Below are 21,031 nucleotides of genomic sequence, written 5' to 3'. Positions count from 1 at the left end.
ATTTCTTGAGGTCGGGGACCATGTGTTATGCATCTTCTCTCATGGCAAGAACTATTTGTTAAATATACTCTCTTCTTCTAATATTTCTGTCTTGCTCTATTGTCATTCGACTGCACCCGCCTGGCAAAGCCCCAGCCCTGGATGAGCCCCACTAGCTGCTTCTTTGCATCTCCACAAGGGCCACTGGGCAGTCCTAGAGGAGAGCACGCAGCCTCCCAGATGATGCCACAGAATCGTGGTCACCAACCTTCACTGCCCACGCAGCTGTGCTCAGCCAACCTTCCTTCTTTTTCTGATTAGCTCTCTTCCGCTTTTCATAGCAGCTATTTCAAGCCACCAGCCCTTAATTCAGACTTCCTACCGCATCACTTCCCCCTTGAGATCCAACAAGTAGCCACACCCTATATATCAGAGAAAATTCAAGCTGTCAGCAATGTGATCAATACTCTGTCACCAAACGTAAAAATAAATTTGCCTACGTACTCACCTATCTCCCTACTACACTACACTGAGGTTCATTTCTGCCTCTGTTCTCTCAATGACACCCCATCTCTTTTTGTCAGGGTCATCTTGTGTCATCAACCATATCCTCTCCTCTTCTTTGGTTCAGTTGGCTCCTCACTATGGGCATTTAAATGTGTTCAAGTTCAGACTATCTTTCCACGTGATAATAACAAAACCCACATTGCACTATTGCACTCCAGTCACCACCCCATCTTTCTCCCTTCTTGCAGCCAAACTTCTTCACAAAGGTCTTTATACTTGCCTTCAGTTTCTCATCCCTTCTCTTTCCTCAGCCCACTTCAGTCTAGCGTCTACCTCCATTACCTCGCTGAAGCTCCCCTCATCGAGATTCCTGATGCCGTCCTTATGGCTTCATTCAGTGGACACTTCTAAGAGCTTATCTTTCTCAGGAGGCCCTGACACTGTTGACTATGCCCTCTCTCTGGAAACATCCTCCACTTTGCTGCCAAAACCCCACACTCCTGATCTCCCTTCTACCTTACTGAGAATTTCTTCTAAATCTCCTTTTAGGGCTCTTCTTTCCTCTGTAAATATAGGTGTTCCTCAGAGTTCTTTCCTAGGCCTGACTTCCTTCTCATGCTACCACAACCAAGAGGATTACTGTAAAAAACACATATACATTCAAATCTTTGCCTATGGTTTAGCCTTCTTCAAATCAGTCATTATTGGAGCAGTTGATTTATGCTCAGATAACATGACATGCTCTAAAATGAATCCTTACCACTGTATCAATAGTAACAGCTAGAATTTATAGAATGCCTTCTAGGCACAAAGCATACCTATTTTGAAATTTAGTTTTCCTAATTATAAAATAATATTTTCTCATCTAAATATTTGGAATAATACTTTTATAAGATATAGCATGATATAATATAATGTAATGGTGTATAATGTAATATCATGAGTTCTACTCCCCACAGATACTTACTGTTTATTTCTGGCATATTTCCTTCTAGATGTACTATGTACTCTCACACATAAACACACGTATTACATACATGCAATTATATTTTCACTTATTTGTATAATTGGACATTTTCTTCTTTTTTTTATTTGTGAGGAAGATCAGCCCTGAGCTAACATCGTGCTAATCCTCCTCTTTTTGCTCAGGAAGACCGGCTCTGAGCTAACATCTATTGCCAATCCTCCTCCTTTTTTTCCCACAAAGCCCCAGTAGATAGTTGGATGTCAGAGTTGCATGGACATTTTCTTGTGTCATTGAAATTACTCTTGACTATTTTAATGGTTCTATTATACAGTCCATCATACGAACATAGAATGAAATATTTAACCTATCCACCTATTGCTAAATATTTAGAGTTTTAAATTTTTCTTTTTCTGCATTTTTTCCCCGTAATGCTCCACCTTAAAAATTGATTTGCTAGCTTAAAGAGTTTCAACTTCCTGACTCTTAATAGGTTTCATCAAGTCACACACGATATGAATTATGTCTATTTTTGTGGCCATTAGCATTTGTTTCTTGTTTTCAGAAAAGTTTTCCACATTTAAAATGGTGCCTTTTAATTGTTTTGACTTGTAAGTCTTTACTTATTAAATAAGGTTGAATAATTTTTTAAATTTTGTTTATTATTTGCATTTCTTTGAATCATTTCTACGTTTTTTTTTTTCATGGTCTTTTCCCTATTTAATATTAAACTTAAATGAAGGACTGAGGAAAGAAAAAAGCCTCCAGGTGAGGCAATTGAGGAGAGACAGAGAACAGAGCTGGCGCTGGCGGACTGCTTTGACTTCTGCCTTTTCTGGTTGCAAACACTGAAAATACCTGTTAGACTTGTGGGTGAGATGTGTGATAATCTTTCCAGTTCCTTTCTGACCTGCCATTGCTTACACTAAGGGTTTGGAGCAGATGGGTAGATTGCCTTTGTATAAGGAACAGGTTCTCTCTACTGTAAATGACCCAGAGACACATAATCGACGTTTACTTCTTCATCCACCACGCGGAGTTACTGCTGTTCATACCACCGGATGAACACCTTCCGTTTCTTATGCTGGCCTCTTGCATGCAGAGTCTGCCCTGGGAGTAACAAAGTGTAAAACTGTTTCTTCACAGCAAGGAGAATGAGAACTTGAAGGCAGCAACCCAAACAGTGCTCCAGGGATCTGTGACTGGTAATGCAGGGCAGATGAGCGGAGACCCCTCAGCTGCTACTAATCCCACTGACCATCCGATTGATCATGACCCAGATGATGTGGAGGAGAGCAAGCATCTGGAGAAAAACCAGAACCCAGAGAACAACCAGAAACTCCCAACAGGAGCACTCAGTAGCAGATTTCTGGATGGCAAAGTGAGTGACAAATACTCAAGTTTTTCTTGGTAACTGACTAGGAAAATTCAGAGTTAGATTGGAAACGTAGATTCACACTGACACACACTTGTGCTGATGATAATTAGTATATTGTGCATAAGATAGAATTAGAATTAATTTTTTTCAATCTGAAAATGAATTTTGAGGTCATTTTATATGTTGCATCTTTGTTGACCACCAACTGAGTTGGTCAATCTACTATATCTTCAGCTAACGCAGCAACGGTCATACGGTGATAAATGTTACCGTACATGCGGATTTGGGGTGTGTGTGTGGGGGAGGGTCTGTCTGCTTTAACATTACAGGAAGACATCATTTATTTTCAAAATCCAATGCAACCATGTCTAGATATCAAAAAATTATCAGCCCAAAACTATCTTGATAGAAATATATATCACTGCACTCTGTTAAGAATCAACCAAACAATCCTCAACAAGCTAACTTGACTATGATGAATCTAAGTGATTAGTAATTTTTAATTAAAAGACAAGAATAGTAGCAATTGGAAACTGGATCCAAATCAAGACAAAACTAATGATTCATTGATGACAAAGTACCATTTCCAAAATTTGCTGAAATTGTAATTAAACAGATACATAGCATAGGAATTTTGCAGTGCTGCCAAGCATTAAGTGACAGACAGATATTTTAGTAGAATACTGAATTAGAGTCTGCAGGAAACTCTAACATGATTATTTTTAGTTTATAATTTTAATAGCCCTGCTAACTCACTCACATCTACCTAGTCTTTAGACATATGAGAAAATAAAAGCCTATGGATTTGTAATCTTTTGCTAATAAGAACTCTGCAAAGATTATAATTGGGAGTGGTTAGCAGCCCACCAGTGGACTCAGACCACTCTGCAAGGTTTAGTTGAACACTAGGGTCCAGAATAAAAGTGACTTCCCCAAATGTCTGTGGCACAGCCGACGCTGAAACTCGGGCCCCCTAACCCCCAGTTAGTGTGTTCTTTTGGCTTTCCCATAATGAGTCCTTGAATTAAGCCTGGTTGGAGCAGGACTAGTGCATCTGCAGAGATGAAATAATCTATTATGAACTTCTAAGGACCTCTGGGCTTTTACCTAATTTCAACTCTGTCATTAACATATCTGTTCTTGTTACTCCCCACGGATGACCTTGGCAATAATATTATAGGTGTAAAACACTTTATTATTGACTGATGGCTTCCAGGTAAATGTTATCATTTGCTCCTTGGAATTAACCCTATGAGGTAGGTGCCAGTGTTATTTCTATCACTGTGGTATAGACAATAAAACTGAGACTCAGAAAAGTTAAAGTGACTCATAGGTGTGTAGACCAGATGTTTACCCAGGTTTTCTTCACTTCTCTTTTCTTCCTAAAATTTTTATTGATTTTTTAATTATAAAATATTATATATGCATGTAGAAATTTTGGAAAATGGAGGGAGAATATAAATACAAAGAAAATAAAACACAACGAAAGAAAAATAGTGGTATATTTTTTTCTCTTCTTTCCTCCATGCATAGATATAGAATGAGAATCATTATGTGTATTCTCTTTGTTATCCTGCTCGATTCACTTTATATCAAGAATTCTCTCCCTGCTTCAAAAGTTCATCATAAGCATGATCTTTACTATTTTTTTGTGTGTGTGTGAGGAAGATCAGCCCTGAGCTAACATCCATGCTAATCCTCCTCTCTTTCGCTGAGGAAGACCAGCTCTGAGCTAACATCTATTGCCAATCCTCCTTTTTTTCCCCCAAAGCTCCAGTAGATAGTTGTATGTCATACTTACACATCTTTCTAGTTGCTGTATGTGGGACGCGGCCTCAGCATGGCCGGAGAAGCGGTGCGTGGGTGCGCGCCTGGGATCCAAACCCGGGCCGCCAGTAGCAGAGCACGTGCACTTAACCGATAAGCCACGGGGCCAGCCCAAGCATGATCTTTAATAGCTCTATGAGCTATTGTCTGAGTTGTCACATGCAGAGCTGACACCTGAAGGCATTTACTATGTGCCAGGCACTACTCTAAGCTCTTTACATATATCAATTAACTCATTACTCCTAAGCACCCAATGAAGTAGGAATTGTTACCATCTCAGTTCATAGATGAAGGAATGAGAAACAAACAGGTCAAGTCTTTGCCCAGATCGTAAAGCTGAGGAGAGGCAGAGCCACAACTGAAGCCTAGGTTCTAGGTCCTTAATCACCAAACTGTATTCTTTCCTTTTTGTGCACATAGTATGTCTCTTTAACTAATCCCTTATTGATGGCATTTAAATCTTTTCTAGTTTTCCTCTTATAAATGGAAATTTGTTTCTTGAAGCTACCCAACCACATCAAGCTTCCCATTCCTGGTATAGATTCTGTGTCAGCCGTTATAGTGGGCAGAATGTTCATTGGGTGAGCTGTTTTTGGACCTCCATGACCTGAATTCTTTGCTAGCTCTGTAGTGCCAGAGGGAGATGACTTGCTGCTCCCCTCCCAGAACTCAATGAGGTTTCTTGTGGGAGGCTCAGTAGGACTGACACCCAGCCACCAACACAGCAAGGCCTCATGGGAGGTGTGGGGCCTGACTAATTGGTTCTGTCTGCCGAATGCAGGTGCTGGCCTGCCAGATGGCAGCCACAGTTGCCTGGTACGGAGACTCTCATTACCACCTTGACTAAGTGGTAAATGGATCCTGCCACAGCGAGAGAAGCAAACAAATCAGAACTCCTTCTAGATCCTTATCCCTTGCACATAGATGAAAATAAGCTTTCCTGCATGAGACTTAACAGGCAATCTGGACCAGCTGAATTTGCTCCAAAAGAGAAGTTGCTGATCAAGACTGAGCTAACATGGTGAGGACAGGCAAGTGGGAGACTCTTTTCTAAATTACAGATCAAGTTTGAAGAGTATTGTTAGTAGGAGGTAGGTAAAGCTGAAAATGTTAAGAGAAGCCATGGTTTCACATATGTGAGAACAGTAAAATATCTTAGAAATCAACAAATACAAACCTTACCTTCACAAATGAAGAATGAGAGGTCCAGAGAGCTTAAATGATAGTTCAGAGTCTCACAGGTACTGCCAGCCCTAGGATCCTTTGTCTCCAAATTCTGCTCCTTACGTGTCTTTGAAAAAATGTGTTTATTGTTTCTTAGAAGCATCAGCTCTGGCTTCTCTCAGAAATTAAAAAAGAATGTGTGACTAGCACAGTAGTTACAAACTCAGTAGCACAGTTTCAAAAATAAAATTAGAGCGTGCTTTTTACATCTGGCAGCATGAAAATGAAAATGTTAGTGCTTTAATTTTAATAATCACTGGTGATTATTAAACATCAGTAGTGGTTCTTTTTAAAGCCCTTTTGTGTGTTTTAACTTGCTTGTTCTCCACAATAACCTGTGAGGTTGGTTAAGGCACGTGATGTTACCCTCATTTGATGACGAAAGCAGATGTCGAGGACATTTCCTCTGGGCTGCGCATTGGTGGCTCAGATCCAACCTGGTCAAGCAGAATTTTCAATCCCGTTCCTCCTCCTGTGGTCTGCGTCATGCAGAACCATCCCACAGCTCTCTCAGCTGCACCAGCAAGAAACCTGGGCACGCTGTCCTTCTCTCTGTCCATGACTTTGATATCCCACTCAACCCTGAGACCTTTAAATTCTGCCTCCTTTGTGTCTCTCACAAATGTCCTCTTACTTCTGTTTCCTCTGCCATCATATTAGTCAGACAACCCTTATACCTCAGCAGGAGGATTTTAATTGTCTTCAAACTGGCTTTCCTTTCCCATGCTTCTCTCTCCGTGTTGGTCTGCTATTGTAATAATACTGCTGTGTGACAAATCACCCCGATACTCAGGGGTTTATAACAACAATCATTTTTGCTCACATCTGCAGCCAACACAGCTTTTAATTATTTCAGTTGGACTTTCCTAGGCTTCGTTCCAGACTGTAGGTTTGGCTCAGGTTTGCTCCATGTTTTTCTTATTGTTCTGAATCCAGCAGGCTCCTCAAGGCAAGTTCTTCTCTTGGTAATGGAAACAAGTACATTTTAAGTCTTTGCTTGTGTCATATCCATCAACACTCCATCGGCCAATCAAGCCACCTGACAAAGCACAACACCGTGGGCAGGGATACACACACTGCCTCTTGTAGGAAGAACTTCTGGTGTAGCCCCTACTTGACACATTGACACCAGTCTTTACTCTCCACGGCCCCAGCATAAAATTCAAACTCCTTGACTTACCATTCCGACCCAACTCTGTCCACTCCCTGTTCCCTTCCACCCCACCTTCCACTAACTTCTCTTTCCCATATATAGCTCTGTTCCTTTTGTCTCTTATCTTTTGCCCATGCTGTTCCTTTTGTGTGAAATTCTCTTCCCTCCATCTTTATTTAACTCCTCACTACACTAGGGTCTCAATGAGATATTAGCTCTACCAAGAAGCATCATTGCCTGGTCACCAAGACTGAGTAAGTGCCTTTCCTAATGTGCTTCTACGTCGGTCTGGGCACATCCCATTGGATGTTGTTATGCTATTAAAGTAGGCTGTTTCCTCATCTATCTCCTTTCATGAGTCTGTGAATTCCCTGAAAATAAGAATTTGTCTTGTTCATTTTTGTTTCCAAAATGCTGACATCTTATTTAATGGAGGAACACTAGAGGCTTTTATATTAGAGTCTGGAAGAAGTCAAGAGTACCTCTTATTTCCACTGATTTTTAATATTATGGTGGAGGTATTAGCCAATAGATAGCAATTATAGGCACAATAATTAGAAAAGAAGAGGAAAAACTGTTTTCAGTTTTTTCAGATGATAAGATTATACATATAAAAAATCTCACAGCAGCTAATGAAAAAACTACTAAAACAATAAGAGAAATTGGCAAAACAGAGTTATAACATCAAAATACAAATTGATGGCCTTCATATATGTATATAAACTGGATAAAATGGAAGATATCATTTACAATAGCAAATAAATGAATGACTAAATTAACTAAATAAATAAATAAAATGCCTAGACATAAACTTAACAAGAAATGTCCAAATCTTTATGAGAAAAAATATAAAACCCTCCTAAAAGACACGAGTAGATTTGAACAATAGAAAGGCATGCTATGTTCTTGTACACAAAAAGTTGAATCATCAATCTCTTTCAAAATCCCAGTGACGTTTTTGCAGAAATATAAAAACCTGTTCTAAAATCATATGGAATCTCAAGGAACCCTGAAGATCTAAAATAATCCTGAAAAAGAAGAATGAAGCTGGAGGACTTACACTTTCTGATTTAAAAACTAACTACAAAGGTATAATAATCAAAACAGTGCGATACTGGCATAAAGACAGACACATAGACCAATGGAATAGAATAGGGAGTCCAAAAATAAACCCTCATATATATGGTCAAATGATATTTGATGACGGTGCCAAGATGATTCAATGGGGCAAAAAAAGTCTTTTCAACAAGTGGTCCTGGGAAACTGGATCTCCACATGCAAAAGCATGCAATTGGACTCTTACCTAACACCACATACAAAAATTAACTGAAAATGGATCCTTGACTTAAAAATAAAATCTAAAACTACAAAACTCTTAGAAGAAAAAATTGGGCAAAATCTTCACATTCTATCTGGCAATGATTTCTTGGATCTGACCCCAGGACACAGGCACCAAAATAAAAAATAGAAAAATTGGATTTCATGAAAATTAAAAAATGTTGTGTGTCAAAAGACACTATCAACAGAGTAAAAAGGCAACCCACAGCATAGGATAAAATATTTGCAAATCATATATCTGATACGGGATTAATATCCAGAATATATAGAGAACTCCTAAAGCTCATTAACAAAAGAAACAACTCGATTTAAAAATGGGCAAAGGATTTGAATAGACATTTCTTCAGAGAAGATATACAAATGGCAATGAGCACATGAAATGATATTCAACATCACTAATCATTAGGGAAATGGAAATCAAAACTACAATGAGATACCACCTCATACCCATTAGGATAGCTACTATCAAAAAAAAAAACCTCAGAAAATAACAATTGTTAGTGAGGATGTGGAGAAATTGGAACCCTTGTGCACTATTGGTGGGAATGTAGAATGGTACGATCACTGTGGAAAACAGTATGGCATATGGCAGTTTTTTAAAAAATTAAAAATAGAATTGCCATATGATCCAGCTATCCCACTTCTGGGTATATACTCAAAAGGATTGAAAGGAGGGTCTCAAGGAGATACTTGTACACTCATGTTCATAGCAGCATTATTCACAGTAGCTAAAGTGAGGAGGCAACCCAAATGTCCAGTGTGAGATGAATGAATAAGCAAAATGTGGTATATACATACAATGGAATATTATTCAGCCTTAAAAAGGAAAAAAATTCTGATACATGCTACAACATGAATGACCCTTGAGGACATTTGCTAAGTGAAATAAGCCAGTCACAAAAAGACAAATACCGTATGATTCAACTTATACAAGATACTCAGAGTAGTCCCATCATGGGGACCCAAAGTAGAATGGTGGCTGCCAGGAACTGGGGGGAGGAATTCCCCTGTAAGGAATAGACAGTTATTGTGTAATGGGGATGTGGTTTCAGTTTCACAAGATGAAAACAGTTCTATGGATGGATGGTGGTGATGGCTGCACAACAATGTGAATGTACTTAATACCACTGAACTGTGCACTTAAAAATGGTTAAGATAATAAATTTTATGTTGTGTGTGTATTTTACTACAATAAAAAATGGGAAAAAGGTTAACAACATCAAGATGTCAGTCCTCGATGTAATTTATAAATTTAATATGATTCCAAAAAAAATAGTTTAGATTGTTGTTTTGTTTTGTTTTGGAACTAGTCAAATTGATTATAAAGTTAATTTCAAACAACACACAAGCAAAAATAGTCAGGACAACCCTGAAGAGAAGAGCAATGGGTGCAGGGCTAACATCACCGGATATAAAACGTAGAGTCTCTGTATCTAAAATAGTGTGATTCTGGCACAGTAATAGATAAGAAACTAGTGGAATTGAAAAGAAAAATCGAGAAATAGACATAATGGCACACTGCAATTTTGTGTATGAAAAAGATGACATCACAAATTAGTAGGGAATATATGGACTTTTTAATAAGTGACGCTGGGATTATAGGACAGCCAAAGAGAAAATTTTAAATTGGGTCTATTCCTCATGTATTATACATATATGTGATGTATATCAGGATACAGTCCAAATGGATCAGAGACGTAAATGGAAAAAAGTAAGACTGTACAATAGTACCAGAAAAATGGGTGATTTCCCCTATAATCTGGAGGTGAGGGAAAATTTTTCTCAACTGTGACTCAAAATGCAGGTACAATAAGAAAGAACTACCATAAAGAAAAAACATAAATACCTGATAAACTGGAGAAAAAAATCTCCAACTTGTATCATAAAGGAATACATCCCTAACATATAGAATCTTCTATCTAAAAATAAGAAAAAGGACAATAAACTATTATAAAAATGGGCAAAATATATGAACAGACAGTTCACAGAAAGATAAATGTAAATTGCCTCTAAACATATCAAAAGATATAGCCTTGCTATTAATAAAAATAATGTAAATTAACACCATCCTGAGATGTAATTTCTCACTTATTACATTGGCAAAAGTCCAGAAAATTGACAACATACTTTGTTGGAAGGTAGAGGAAATTTAAAATGAAACAATCATTATAGGAGGAAATTCAGCAATAATTAGGAAACTACATATGCATTTATTTTTTGATGTGAAAATCTCACTTTCAGAAATCTACCCAAAGGTACACTGGAAAAAATGTTAAAGGTTTATGCAGAAGGTGTTCATTGCAGCATTATTTGTTATATCAAAAAACTATAAACAACCTAAATTCCCATCAATAAGGAACCGGTTGAATAAACTTTGGTACATCTCTACATGGAGTATTATAAAAATTTTAAAACTATAAAAAGGAATGAAGAATATAACTAGATATGTATATGAATATCACTATGTATCATGAAATAGAGTAATCTAATTAGATATATTATTAATTAAATAAACACAGGTGAAGAAAAGTATGTAGATTGTGCTTCCAGGTATCTATCTATCATCTGTCTACCACTTATGTTTTCAAAAATGAAGGAATTAATAAAAACTCTTTAAAAAAATGGTTACATATTGAGGATAGAGGGAACATGATGAAGGGATCAAGAATAGAAACTGCACATCTCTGAATAAATCTTGTTTTGTACATTTAGCTTTGGAATTACACAAATATTTTAAATAAATATAAAACTAATTTAAATGTTAAAAAATCAATTCCTAAAAACCAAAAACAAAATAAAATGTCTGCATTAGTTATCTATTGCTGCATAGCAAATTGCCTCAAAATGTAACCACTTAAATCCTTAACCATATATTATCTCACACTGTTTCTGAAGGACAAGAATCCAGGAGTGGCTTAGGTGAGTGGTCCTGACTCAAGGTCTCCCATAAAATTTCATTCCAAATATTGTCCAGGAATGCAGTCACCTGAAGGTTTGACCAAGTGAGATTTATTCCAAGGATGCAAAGATGGTTAAACATCCACAAATCAATCAGTGTGACATACCACATTAGCAAAATGAAGAATAAAAATCACATGATCATCTCAATAGTACAGAGAAAGCATTTGATAAGATACAGCATACATTTATGATAAAAACTCTGAATTAAATGGGTATGGAAAGAAAGTACCTCTATGTAATAAAGGCCGTATATGACAAACCCATGGCTAATATCATTCTCAATGGTGAAAAACTGAAAGCTATCCCTCTAGGAACAGGAACAAGACAAGGATGCTCACTCTCACCACTCTTATTTAACATATTATTGGAAGTCCTAGCCCGAGCAATCAGGCAGGAAAAAGAAATAAAAGGGTTCCAAATTGGAAAGGAAGAAGTAAAACTGTTGCTGTTTGCAGATGATATGATTTTATATATAGAAAACCTTAAGAATCCACCAAAAAACCATTATAAATAGTAAGTGAATACAGTAAAGTTTCAGGGTACAAAATCAACATACAAAAATCAGTTGAGTTTCTATACACTAACAATGAAATAGCAGAAAGAGAAATCAAAAATACAATCCCATTTACAATCACAACAAAAATTAAAATACCTAGGAATAAATTTAACCAAAGATATGAAAGACCTGTACACCAAAAACTATAAAACATTGTTGAAAGAAATTAAAGAAGACACAAAGAAATGGAAAGATATTCCATGTTCATGGATTGGAAGAATTAACATAGTTAAAATATCCATACTTCCTAAAGCAGTCTATAGATTCAATGCAATCCTTTTCAAAGTCCCAAAGACATTTTTTCATGGAAATAGAACAAAGAATCCTAAAATTTATATGGAACAACAACAGATCCCAAATAGCCAAAGCACTTCTGAGAAAAAAGAACAAAGCTGGAGGTATCACACTCCCTGATTTCAAAGTATACTACAAAGCTATAGTAATCAAAACAGTACGGTACTGGCGGAAAAACAGACATGCACATCAATGGAACATAATTGAGCGCCCAGAAACAAACCCACACATCTATGGACAGCTAATTTTCAACAAAGGAGCCAAGAACGTACAGTGAAGAAAGGAAACGCTCTTCAATAAATGGTGTTGGGAAAACTGGACAGCCACATGCAAAAAAATGAAAGTAGACCATAATTGTATACCATACATAATAATTAACTCAAAATGGATTAAAGACTTGAATTTAAGACCTAAAACCATAAAACTCCTAGAAGAAAACATAGGCAGTACACTCTTTGACATCACCTTAGCAGTATCTTTTTGAATATCATGTCTCCTCAGGCAAGGGAAACAAAAGAAAAAATAAATAAATGGGACTTCATCAGACTAAAAAGTTTCTGCACAGCAAAGGAAACCATCAACAAAATGAAAAGACAACCTAACAATTGGGAGAAAATATTTGCAAATCATATATCTGATAAGGGGTTAATATCCAAAATATATAAAGAACTCATACAACTCAACAGCAAAAAAAACAACACAGTTAGAAAATGAGCAGAGGATCTGAATAGACATTTTTCTGAAGAAGATATATGGATGGCCAACAGGCACATGAAAAGATGTTCAACATCAGTAAATATTAGAGAAATGCAAAACTACAATGAGATCTCACCTCATGCCCATCAGAATGGCTGTTATTAACACAACAAGAAATAACAAGTTTTGGAAAGGATGTGGAGAAAAGGGAATCTCATATACTGTTGGTGGGAATGCAAACCTGTGCAGCCACTATGGAAAACAGTATGGAGATTTCTCAAAAAATTAAGAATAGAACTACCATATTATCCAGCAATACTACTTCTGAGGATTTATCCAAAGAACATGAAAACACTAATTCAAAAAGATATATGCAACCCTGTATTCATTGCAGCATTATTCACAATAGCCAAGACTTGGAAACAACCTAAATGTCCATTGACGGAGGAATGGATAAAGAAGATGTTATATATATACACCATGGAATACTATTCAGCCATAAAAAAGATGAAATCTTGCCATTTACAACAACACGGATGGACCTTGAGAGTATTACGCTGAGCAAAATATGTCAGACAGAGAAAGCCAAATACTGTATGATTTCACTCATATTTGGAAGATTAAAAACAACAACAACAACAACAAACACATAGATACAGAGATTAGATTGGTGGTTACCAGAGGGGAAGGGGGGAGGGTGAAAGGGGTAGAAGGGCACCTGTGTGTGGTGATGGATGGTAAATTAGCCTCTGAGTGGTGAACACAATTTGGTCCACACAGAAATTGAAATATAATGATGTACACCTGAAATTTATATAATGTTATAAACCAAAGTTACTGTAATAAAAAAAGATGATAATTAATGAATAGAAAAGTATTAAATCCTAATAAATTAAATCTGGAGAGGGGACTACACAAGAACATGACTACTAGGAGAGCCACCTACTGGGCCCTCACTGGGCCCACCTTAGAGACTAGCTACCACGTGAACCTATGTGTTAACTGGCAGTGAAACCAAAGAGAGTGGACTATTGTAAATGACTTTAAAACATAATGACTTCACTGTATGTCTCTAGTGGGATATATACTCTAAGGAAAATATTTTTTGAAGAAATACCTTTAAATATTTTCAGTAACCAATATGTTGATATTGTTATGCTATATGTGTATTGTGGGATAAAGCAAATGAGTCATTATCTTGGTGGCTTTTAGATTTGGGATTTCTGGTGTAGGAGAAATGAAATATAATATTGATGAAATTATATAAAAATCTTATAGTCCTACATTTCAATCGGAAATATCTGTATGAATTCTTTTTTAAAATATATATTTCCTAGCTCTGTCCACTTAAAAAACATAGAAACAATGACCAACCCCACAGCAATGAGCACCCTGGCATCTGCATCGTGTTCAGTAAATTCCAAAGGCTGATTCCAGCTTTAAGCCTGGAGCATCTACTTACACCAAAAGCAATGAAGACATGAAAGACTTCCTAAGACTTGTCAAAAAAAGACTCAGGATCTAATTTAAAATGGCTTCTACTAAAAAAAAAAAAAAAAAATTAAGCCTCCCACTAGTCGCAAGTGGGATATTTGGGGTATCAATAAAAATAATAACTGTAATAGATTTAAAAGCATTAAATATATTGAAATCTGTAAATTTATAGTAATTCTTTAAAAAAACAAAAACCCACTGGTCATCTCAGAAGAATGTTAGGAAACAAGCTATTTTTAAACTGGTGAATAAAGGGATCCAGCATTTATTCAGTCTACCTTCTACACAAGCTGTATCTTAGATAACAGTTGATGGGGGCCAGTTTCTCTCTAGAGAAGTATTCCTGTTAATAAGTAAGAAGTCATGATAAGATAAGAATATCACCATTTTCCAAAACCCTAGTGAAAAAGAAATGGACTAAAGCAACGAGTATCAGTGCTTAAAAAGAAAGAAAACCTAATAGCAGTTGTTTCCACGGAAAAAGGCACCACTGATGAAAAAAATCTTGTCAAAATCAATTGAAGTTGAACATGATCAAAATTCTAGATCTAACTACTATTTTACAGGAAATATGTGGCAAGTTTGTTAAACAGCGTAGGGATGCGAGCAACAACATCCAGACTGTGGAGAACTGTAGGACAGACAACACAGCTTCTTCAACAAATAAATTGTGAGGGGAAAAACTGCAAAAAGAAAGGGGGTGGGAAGAACTGGAAATGTTAAAAGATGTGAGAAAGATCCACCAATTGCAATATATGGATCTTATTTGGTTCTTTTTTTGAATAAACTATAAAAATAAGATTTATTAGATAATTGGGAGATTTTGAACACTGCCTGGATATTTGATGATATTAAAGAATTACTGTTAATAATAAGGAATTTTTTACGTGTGACAGTTATTGTGATTATGTTTAAAAAGAGTCCTTGTCCGTAGGGCAGTGGTTCTCAAACTTCAATGTGCATCAGAAGTGCTGGAGGGCTTATTAAAACACTGATTTCTGGGCCCCACCCCAGAAATTCTCATTCAGTGTGTCTGGGGTGGGTCTGGAGAATTCCCGTTTTTAAAAAGTTTCCAGGTGATGGTGAAGCTTCTGGCCCAAGACCACACTTTGAAAACCACTGCTTTATAGAAAAATGCTGAAAAAATGTGGGTGAAATAGTACAGTGTCAGGAGCTCACTTCACTCTGGTGGTGGGTGACGTGAGCGTAAATAAAACAGGAATGTCGGCCGATAACAGAAGCTCAGTGAGGAGTATATGGAGTTTCATTATACTAGTCTTCTACGTGCACCTATGTTGGAGGTTTTCCATAACTAAAAGTTAAATTTTAAATAAAATATAAATTTTTACACATGTAAATAAAATATTCAAATGATTAATTCTAATATTTATTGTATTTGTTTAAAGCATATATTGAAATCACATTTTATATATATTAATTTGAGAGTATGACTTCTTTTCAATTCTACATTTCTTAAAAAGTCCTATCAAACTTTTCACATGCATTGTTCTCGTGGTCGTATTCGTTATCACTAGTGTCTGTTTTTGAGCCATTTAACAGCTTTCTAGAACACATCAAGACCTTGGTCTAAGTTGGTTAAGAAATGGAACTTTTCAAATCTGCATTTGGTGCTGTCTCTGCAAATTTTCTCCCAGGCCACAGCTATGCATTGCACAATATTAAGACAGTTTGTTGGGTTCACTTGTCTTGCAGGAGAGTGTTCATGACTTCCATAATATAACAACGTTAAAATAGTTTTTTATAAGCCATCTTTAAAAAAGACTTGCTTACACTTCCAATATTGTAAGTTCCAACACCCCAAGAAGAGTTACTCAATCTGAGTTAAATTTCTGTGCTTTATTTGTACCAATTCTTTTAGGTAAATATCACAAAACTAGCATTGCTCGTGGTCATTTCAGGCTATGTGTCATCCCCAAGCAGTACTTTGTGATTCATAATGAAGTGAATGAGAGAAACCCGTGGTATCAGAGACTTCATAGGTACTCTGGCAACTCCTGAAGTCAGAAAAACGGGGATTTTTTTTTTTTTCTGGTGGGGAAGATTGGCCCTGAGCTAACATCTGTGCCAATCTTCCTCTATTTTTTGTATGTGGGATGCCATCACAGCATGGCTTGATGAGTGGTGTGTAGGTCCATGCCTGCGATCTGAACCCAAGATCCCCAGGCCACTGAAGCAGAGTGCATGAATTTAACCACTATGCCACAGGGCCAGCCCCAGAAACATCATGATTCTTGATCAAAACTTCCCATTTTATCTTCTTTGACACTTTTGCTTTTGAAAAACAATAGCCCAGGGGCTGGCCCGGTGGTGCAGCGGTTAAGTGTGCGCGATCTGCTTCTTGCCCCGGGGGTTCACAGGTTCGGATCCCAGGAGCACACTGACACACCGCTTGTCAAGCCACACTGTGGCAGCATCCCATATAAAGTAGAGGAAGATGGGCACGGATGTTAGCCCAGGACCAATCTTCCTCAGGAGAAAAAAAAAGAGGAGGATTGGCAACAGATGTTAGCTCAGGGCTGATCTTCCTCACACACACAAAAAATAAAAACAAAAAAAAGAAAAACAACAGCCCAGAATGATTTATAGCAGCGAAAGGAGAAATCTAAAGCCTGGCATTCCCTTGCCTGAACAAGACATCGTCACCATTCTGACACTGTTTCTCTATTTGTTCTTCAGATTTGGCACTGTTCTTAATGCTGGGAGTCAGCAGGATCAAGACAGTCCTGGCCCACATAAAGCTCACACTCTATTGGAGAGACATACACAAAAAATAACAAACAAATACATAATATAGTTTTAGAATTTACAAAGTATTTAAAATACATACACTCATTCTTTACAGCATTCCTAGGAGTACAATGTATTTTCTTCTTTCTATAGGTAAGGCCATAAAATTTAGTCTGTGATATCTGTGCCCAAAGATCTCTGAGGGCAGGAATCATACTTGCCGTTTTCACCTGTGTCTGTCACGCTGAAGATAAGGGCACTCCATAAATTCTGGTGTGAAGACGGGAGTGAAGGGGGCTGTGGCACACCTCAGCTCCCGGCGATGATGAAGTATTGACAAGTGCTTCTCTAGGTACTGCAACAGCGAAGTGCATCTACTCTCAGAGGCAGAGAAATATGTACATGTGGCTGGAAATGGAAATATTTTATATTATAAGTAATTTCCATAGAAACATTGTTCTGAGAACGATGTATCTGAAATACCTAACCAAACACCTTACAGAAAGAGACTGCTCTGTGGACTGAATGTGGAATCTCTCATCCTAGGGATAGTGGTGAAAAGCAGGGTTCAAATCTTATCTGCACAATTTACTAGGGAGTAAATTTTGGGCAGGTTTTACCCAGTCATAGCTCTACTGCAATGTTTCCGAGCTCCCCTCACCCTCAGAATGAAGCACAGACACTAACAAGACTCCTCACGGCCTTTCCCCTGCCTTCCTCTCCAGGCTTCTCTGCCTTTCCCAAGCCTTACACTGAGCTCTGAAAGCATCCCCTCTCTCTCTCACGTGCATGTGCTTTGAGTTTATCTATATCTGTACTCTTCCTTCTCTTTTCCTCGTCCGTCTCCACTCGTTAGACTACTGAAATCCAAATCTAACTCATCTTCCAAGCCTAGGCTTAAATCTCGTTGCTTCAGACCTGCACTGCCAAGTCCAGGTTAGACGGACCTGTGGACTGCTCTGACAGTGGCCCTTACCACCCCATCCTGTTCCTGTGCCTCTCACTATCTCCAGGCTCTGTGGGAGCAGGGGGTCAAATCTGTTTTGTTCGCTGTAGGGCCTGTTGCAGCGCCTGCCCAGACTAGACAAGCCATAAATATTCCTTAAATGAAGGAATGAAGTTACTTAACTTCTACAAGAAGGGGATTCAATGACTCAGTGATTCTGTGGGCTGAAGTTCATTTGGAACTGGGAATGTTTTTTAAGAAATTGCAGGGCTCACTCATGTTCTCCCTGCTTTCCTTGTTCTCTTCCCCTCCCTGCTTCTACCTCTTACTACTGTTTGTCTTTGTTCTTTAAGATTCCCAACCAGACAAATGTCCATTGCAGCTCTGTACCAACTGGAGACCAGTCCCTGTCCTATATCCATGGCCTCCCCAGGAGAAACCTTAGAGACTGGTCCTTGAAACAGGTGGCAAAGGGCAGCTCTGACCAACCTGAGGTGTGTATATTAAGAGTTGTTTTCTATTGTGGATGAAGGGGTGTTATTTGTTGACTGCAATATTTTGTTGTGGAGCAGATGATAAGACAGTCTGAGGATGGACTGATGGACATCAGACTCCATATGTCCAGTCAGCTTTCCAGGATGCTTCCCTGGGAAGTGCACAGGCAAACATTGAACTCCTCTTCTTCCTCCCACCTTTCTCCTTTTCAAGTGTCCCTAAGCTCAGGAAGGGCCACCACACACCCAGTTAGCTCAGGATCAGGGCGTCGTCCTTGACCTGCACTACCCAGCACTGAACTTCCAGATCCAATGGGTCTCTAAGATTCGTTATTCTAAATTCTTATATAATCAAATAGTTATTTTGTAGAAGACACTGATAAGGAGCCTTCTAACACAGTATGTACTCTGAAATACTTTGCTTCCTTTCTTCTCCTGAAGAAAAAGGTCCTGAGGCATTTGTTGTAAACTAATGAACACACCCAGATTGAGTACTTACCCTCAGGTGTCACCAACCCGTCCTGTCCCAGCCTAGGCCTGAAAGTGGATGCTCTGATTCTAGCCCCGCTAGGCTTCTGCTTCCTTGCCTCAGCATCAGCCATCTTATTTTAGAGCCGTGTTCATTTTTTTTTATTGCTGTGTCAAGATATTGACCAAAGGCCAGGTGGAACAACAGGAGAAGACACTTCTTGCCCTGGTCAGAAGTGAGCTCAAGTCACGGCCTCTGAGTCTCAGCTTATTAGAGAAGCTTCAGAAAGAGCTGAAGATCCTGGATCCTACCTCTTCAGGATTTCTTCTTCAATCTCAGCTGAGCCGACTCTTCTTGAGGCATGAAGTCCCTCTACAGTTACCAACCATCAAGATCCTTTGCCAGAGATGTTCCAGGAGGGGCTCTCCTGAAATGGTATGGCCATCTTTCTCTTTTAAGTGTGGCTTCCTTTTGTTTATTTTACTTGTATCCACCAGAGTAATAGAATTAAAAGGTTAGTTTCTTCCTTGAAAGTAACCTTTACTATTGGCCCCTGAGAGAAAAACCTTATTAATATTCATATGTAGAAATTTCCAGTCAGAATAGACCAGAATAGAAAATAGGTTTAGGTCTTTTAGCCCTGTTTAATTTCTTTAAATGGCTTTCCTGTCCCAACTTCCATTGTCTGCTCTCAACACTATTGAGATAGTTACAGATATGAGACAGTGGGCCCACCTGAGTCCTTTTACAGGCTGATCAGTCTGTAGACTCGGAGAAAAGAACTGAGAACTTGACTACGATTTCTCATGTGTCACGACAGTTCTTGGAGAGTTAGAGGTGGGAGGTACGTTTGAAGTATAGCTCACCACCACCATTTACGGATTAGGAAACTGAGACACAGAGGGGTCCAGGAACTTGCTCAGGGCACCCAGAGAATTAATGGTAGACCTAGGGCAGGGACAAGGTTCCCCGATGACAAGGCTGGGCATCTCTGAGCACTGCACTTGCCAAGCTCACTCTTGTGGGTGAATGTAAAGCGTGGTGCAAGTGTAACCAAATTTGGGGAGCTAGAGGAAAATATCCTCAAACAAGAAGACGTGATAGCAGTGGGCAGATCCTTAGTGAGCATGCGTCCACAGGAAACAAGGGCAAAATCAACTTCAAAGGGTAGTCCCAGGATTTAGTAATAAGACGAGTGCAGACTCCCTGGTCCTGTGCTAGCATTTAGTAGGTGCTGAGACAGATGTTAGTTCTCTCTCCTGCCCGTCTCTAACCTGCGGAAACAGAATTAGTGGTATATTTATGAGAAGTGTTTAGCAATACAATGTCAACTTCTTAGTACAACCTCTATGAATCTTCAGTTAGAGCGAATTCTCTGGCCTGAGACCTAGTTTCTATCAGGACCTTATCCAGCTTCCCTCCCCCACTGCTACCCCTCCACTGCCCTGGAGTTATCTGTCCACCAGATTCCCTAGGATGTCACCCAGCCCAGCAGTGGAAATGGACGGCATTCCTTCAGTCCTTTCCCGTGTAAGAAAAAGGCATTGAGATTTTTCACCTGGCTTAGTAAGGCCTTGTCCTCAAATAATCTGAATATATCTGCTGAATATATCTAAATATAAGCATTTATTATATATATATAATAAATATATAAGCAATGTGTGAGAGAAAATGAGAGAACAGAGGCTAATTTATGCTATAGTAACAAATAACCGCAAGGTCTCCGTGGCTTAAAACAACAACAGTTTGTTTTTCATTTACCTTACATTTCCGTCATGAGTAGCCAAAGGCTCTTCCCTGACCTGTCGTTATCCCAGCACCAAACTCAGGCTGACGAAGCAGCTGCTCCAGGGTATTTTTGGACGTGATGGCAGAGGGGAAGGAAGAGAGCGCTTAATCCTCAGCCCAGAAGCAGCACATGCCACGTGTGCTCACAGCTCATTGGCCAGAACTGGTCACACGGCCCTACCCAACCACAAGGCAACCAGGAAGTATGATTTTAC

The 21,031-nt window shown here is 38.5% G+C and overlaps 1 protein-coding gene across 2 annotated transcripts in view; it reads left to right on the top strand.

The window, feature by feature from the left end:
• The window catches only part of C4H1orf87 (chromosome 4 C1orf87 homolog), a 73,967-nt gene that overhangs the window by 12,491 nt on the left and 40,445 nt on the right, over positions 1–21,031 (top strand). For both annotated transcript variants that reach the window (XM_058538167.1, XM_058538166.1), the window contains 3 exons: positions 2,597–2,831; positions 18,419–18,559; positions 19,206–19,463. In XM_058538167.1, coding sequence (XP_058394150.1) covers positions 2,597–2,831; positions 18,419–18,559; positions 19,206–19,463 — 634 coding nt within the window. The remainder of the gene's footprint in view (positions 1–2,596; positions 2,832–18,418; positions 18,560–19,205; positions 19,464–21,031) is intronic.

This window comes from Diceros bicornis, chromosome 4 (assembly GCF_020826845.1).
Source record: "Diceros bicornis minor isolate mBicDic1 chromosome 4, mDicBic1.mat.cur, whole genome shotgun sequence".
Classification (NCBI taxonomy): Eukaryota; Metazoa; Chordata; class Mammalia; order Perissodactyla; family Rhinocerotidae; genus Diceros; species Diceros bicornis.
Note: the sequence above shows the minus strand (reverse complement) of the source record. Positions and strands in the feature narration are given on the sequence as shown.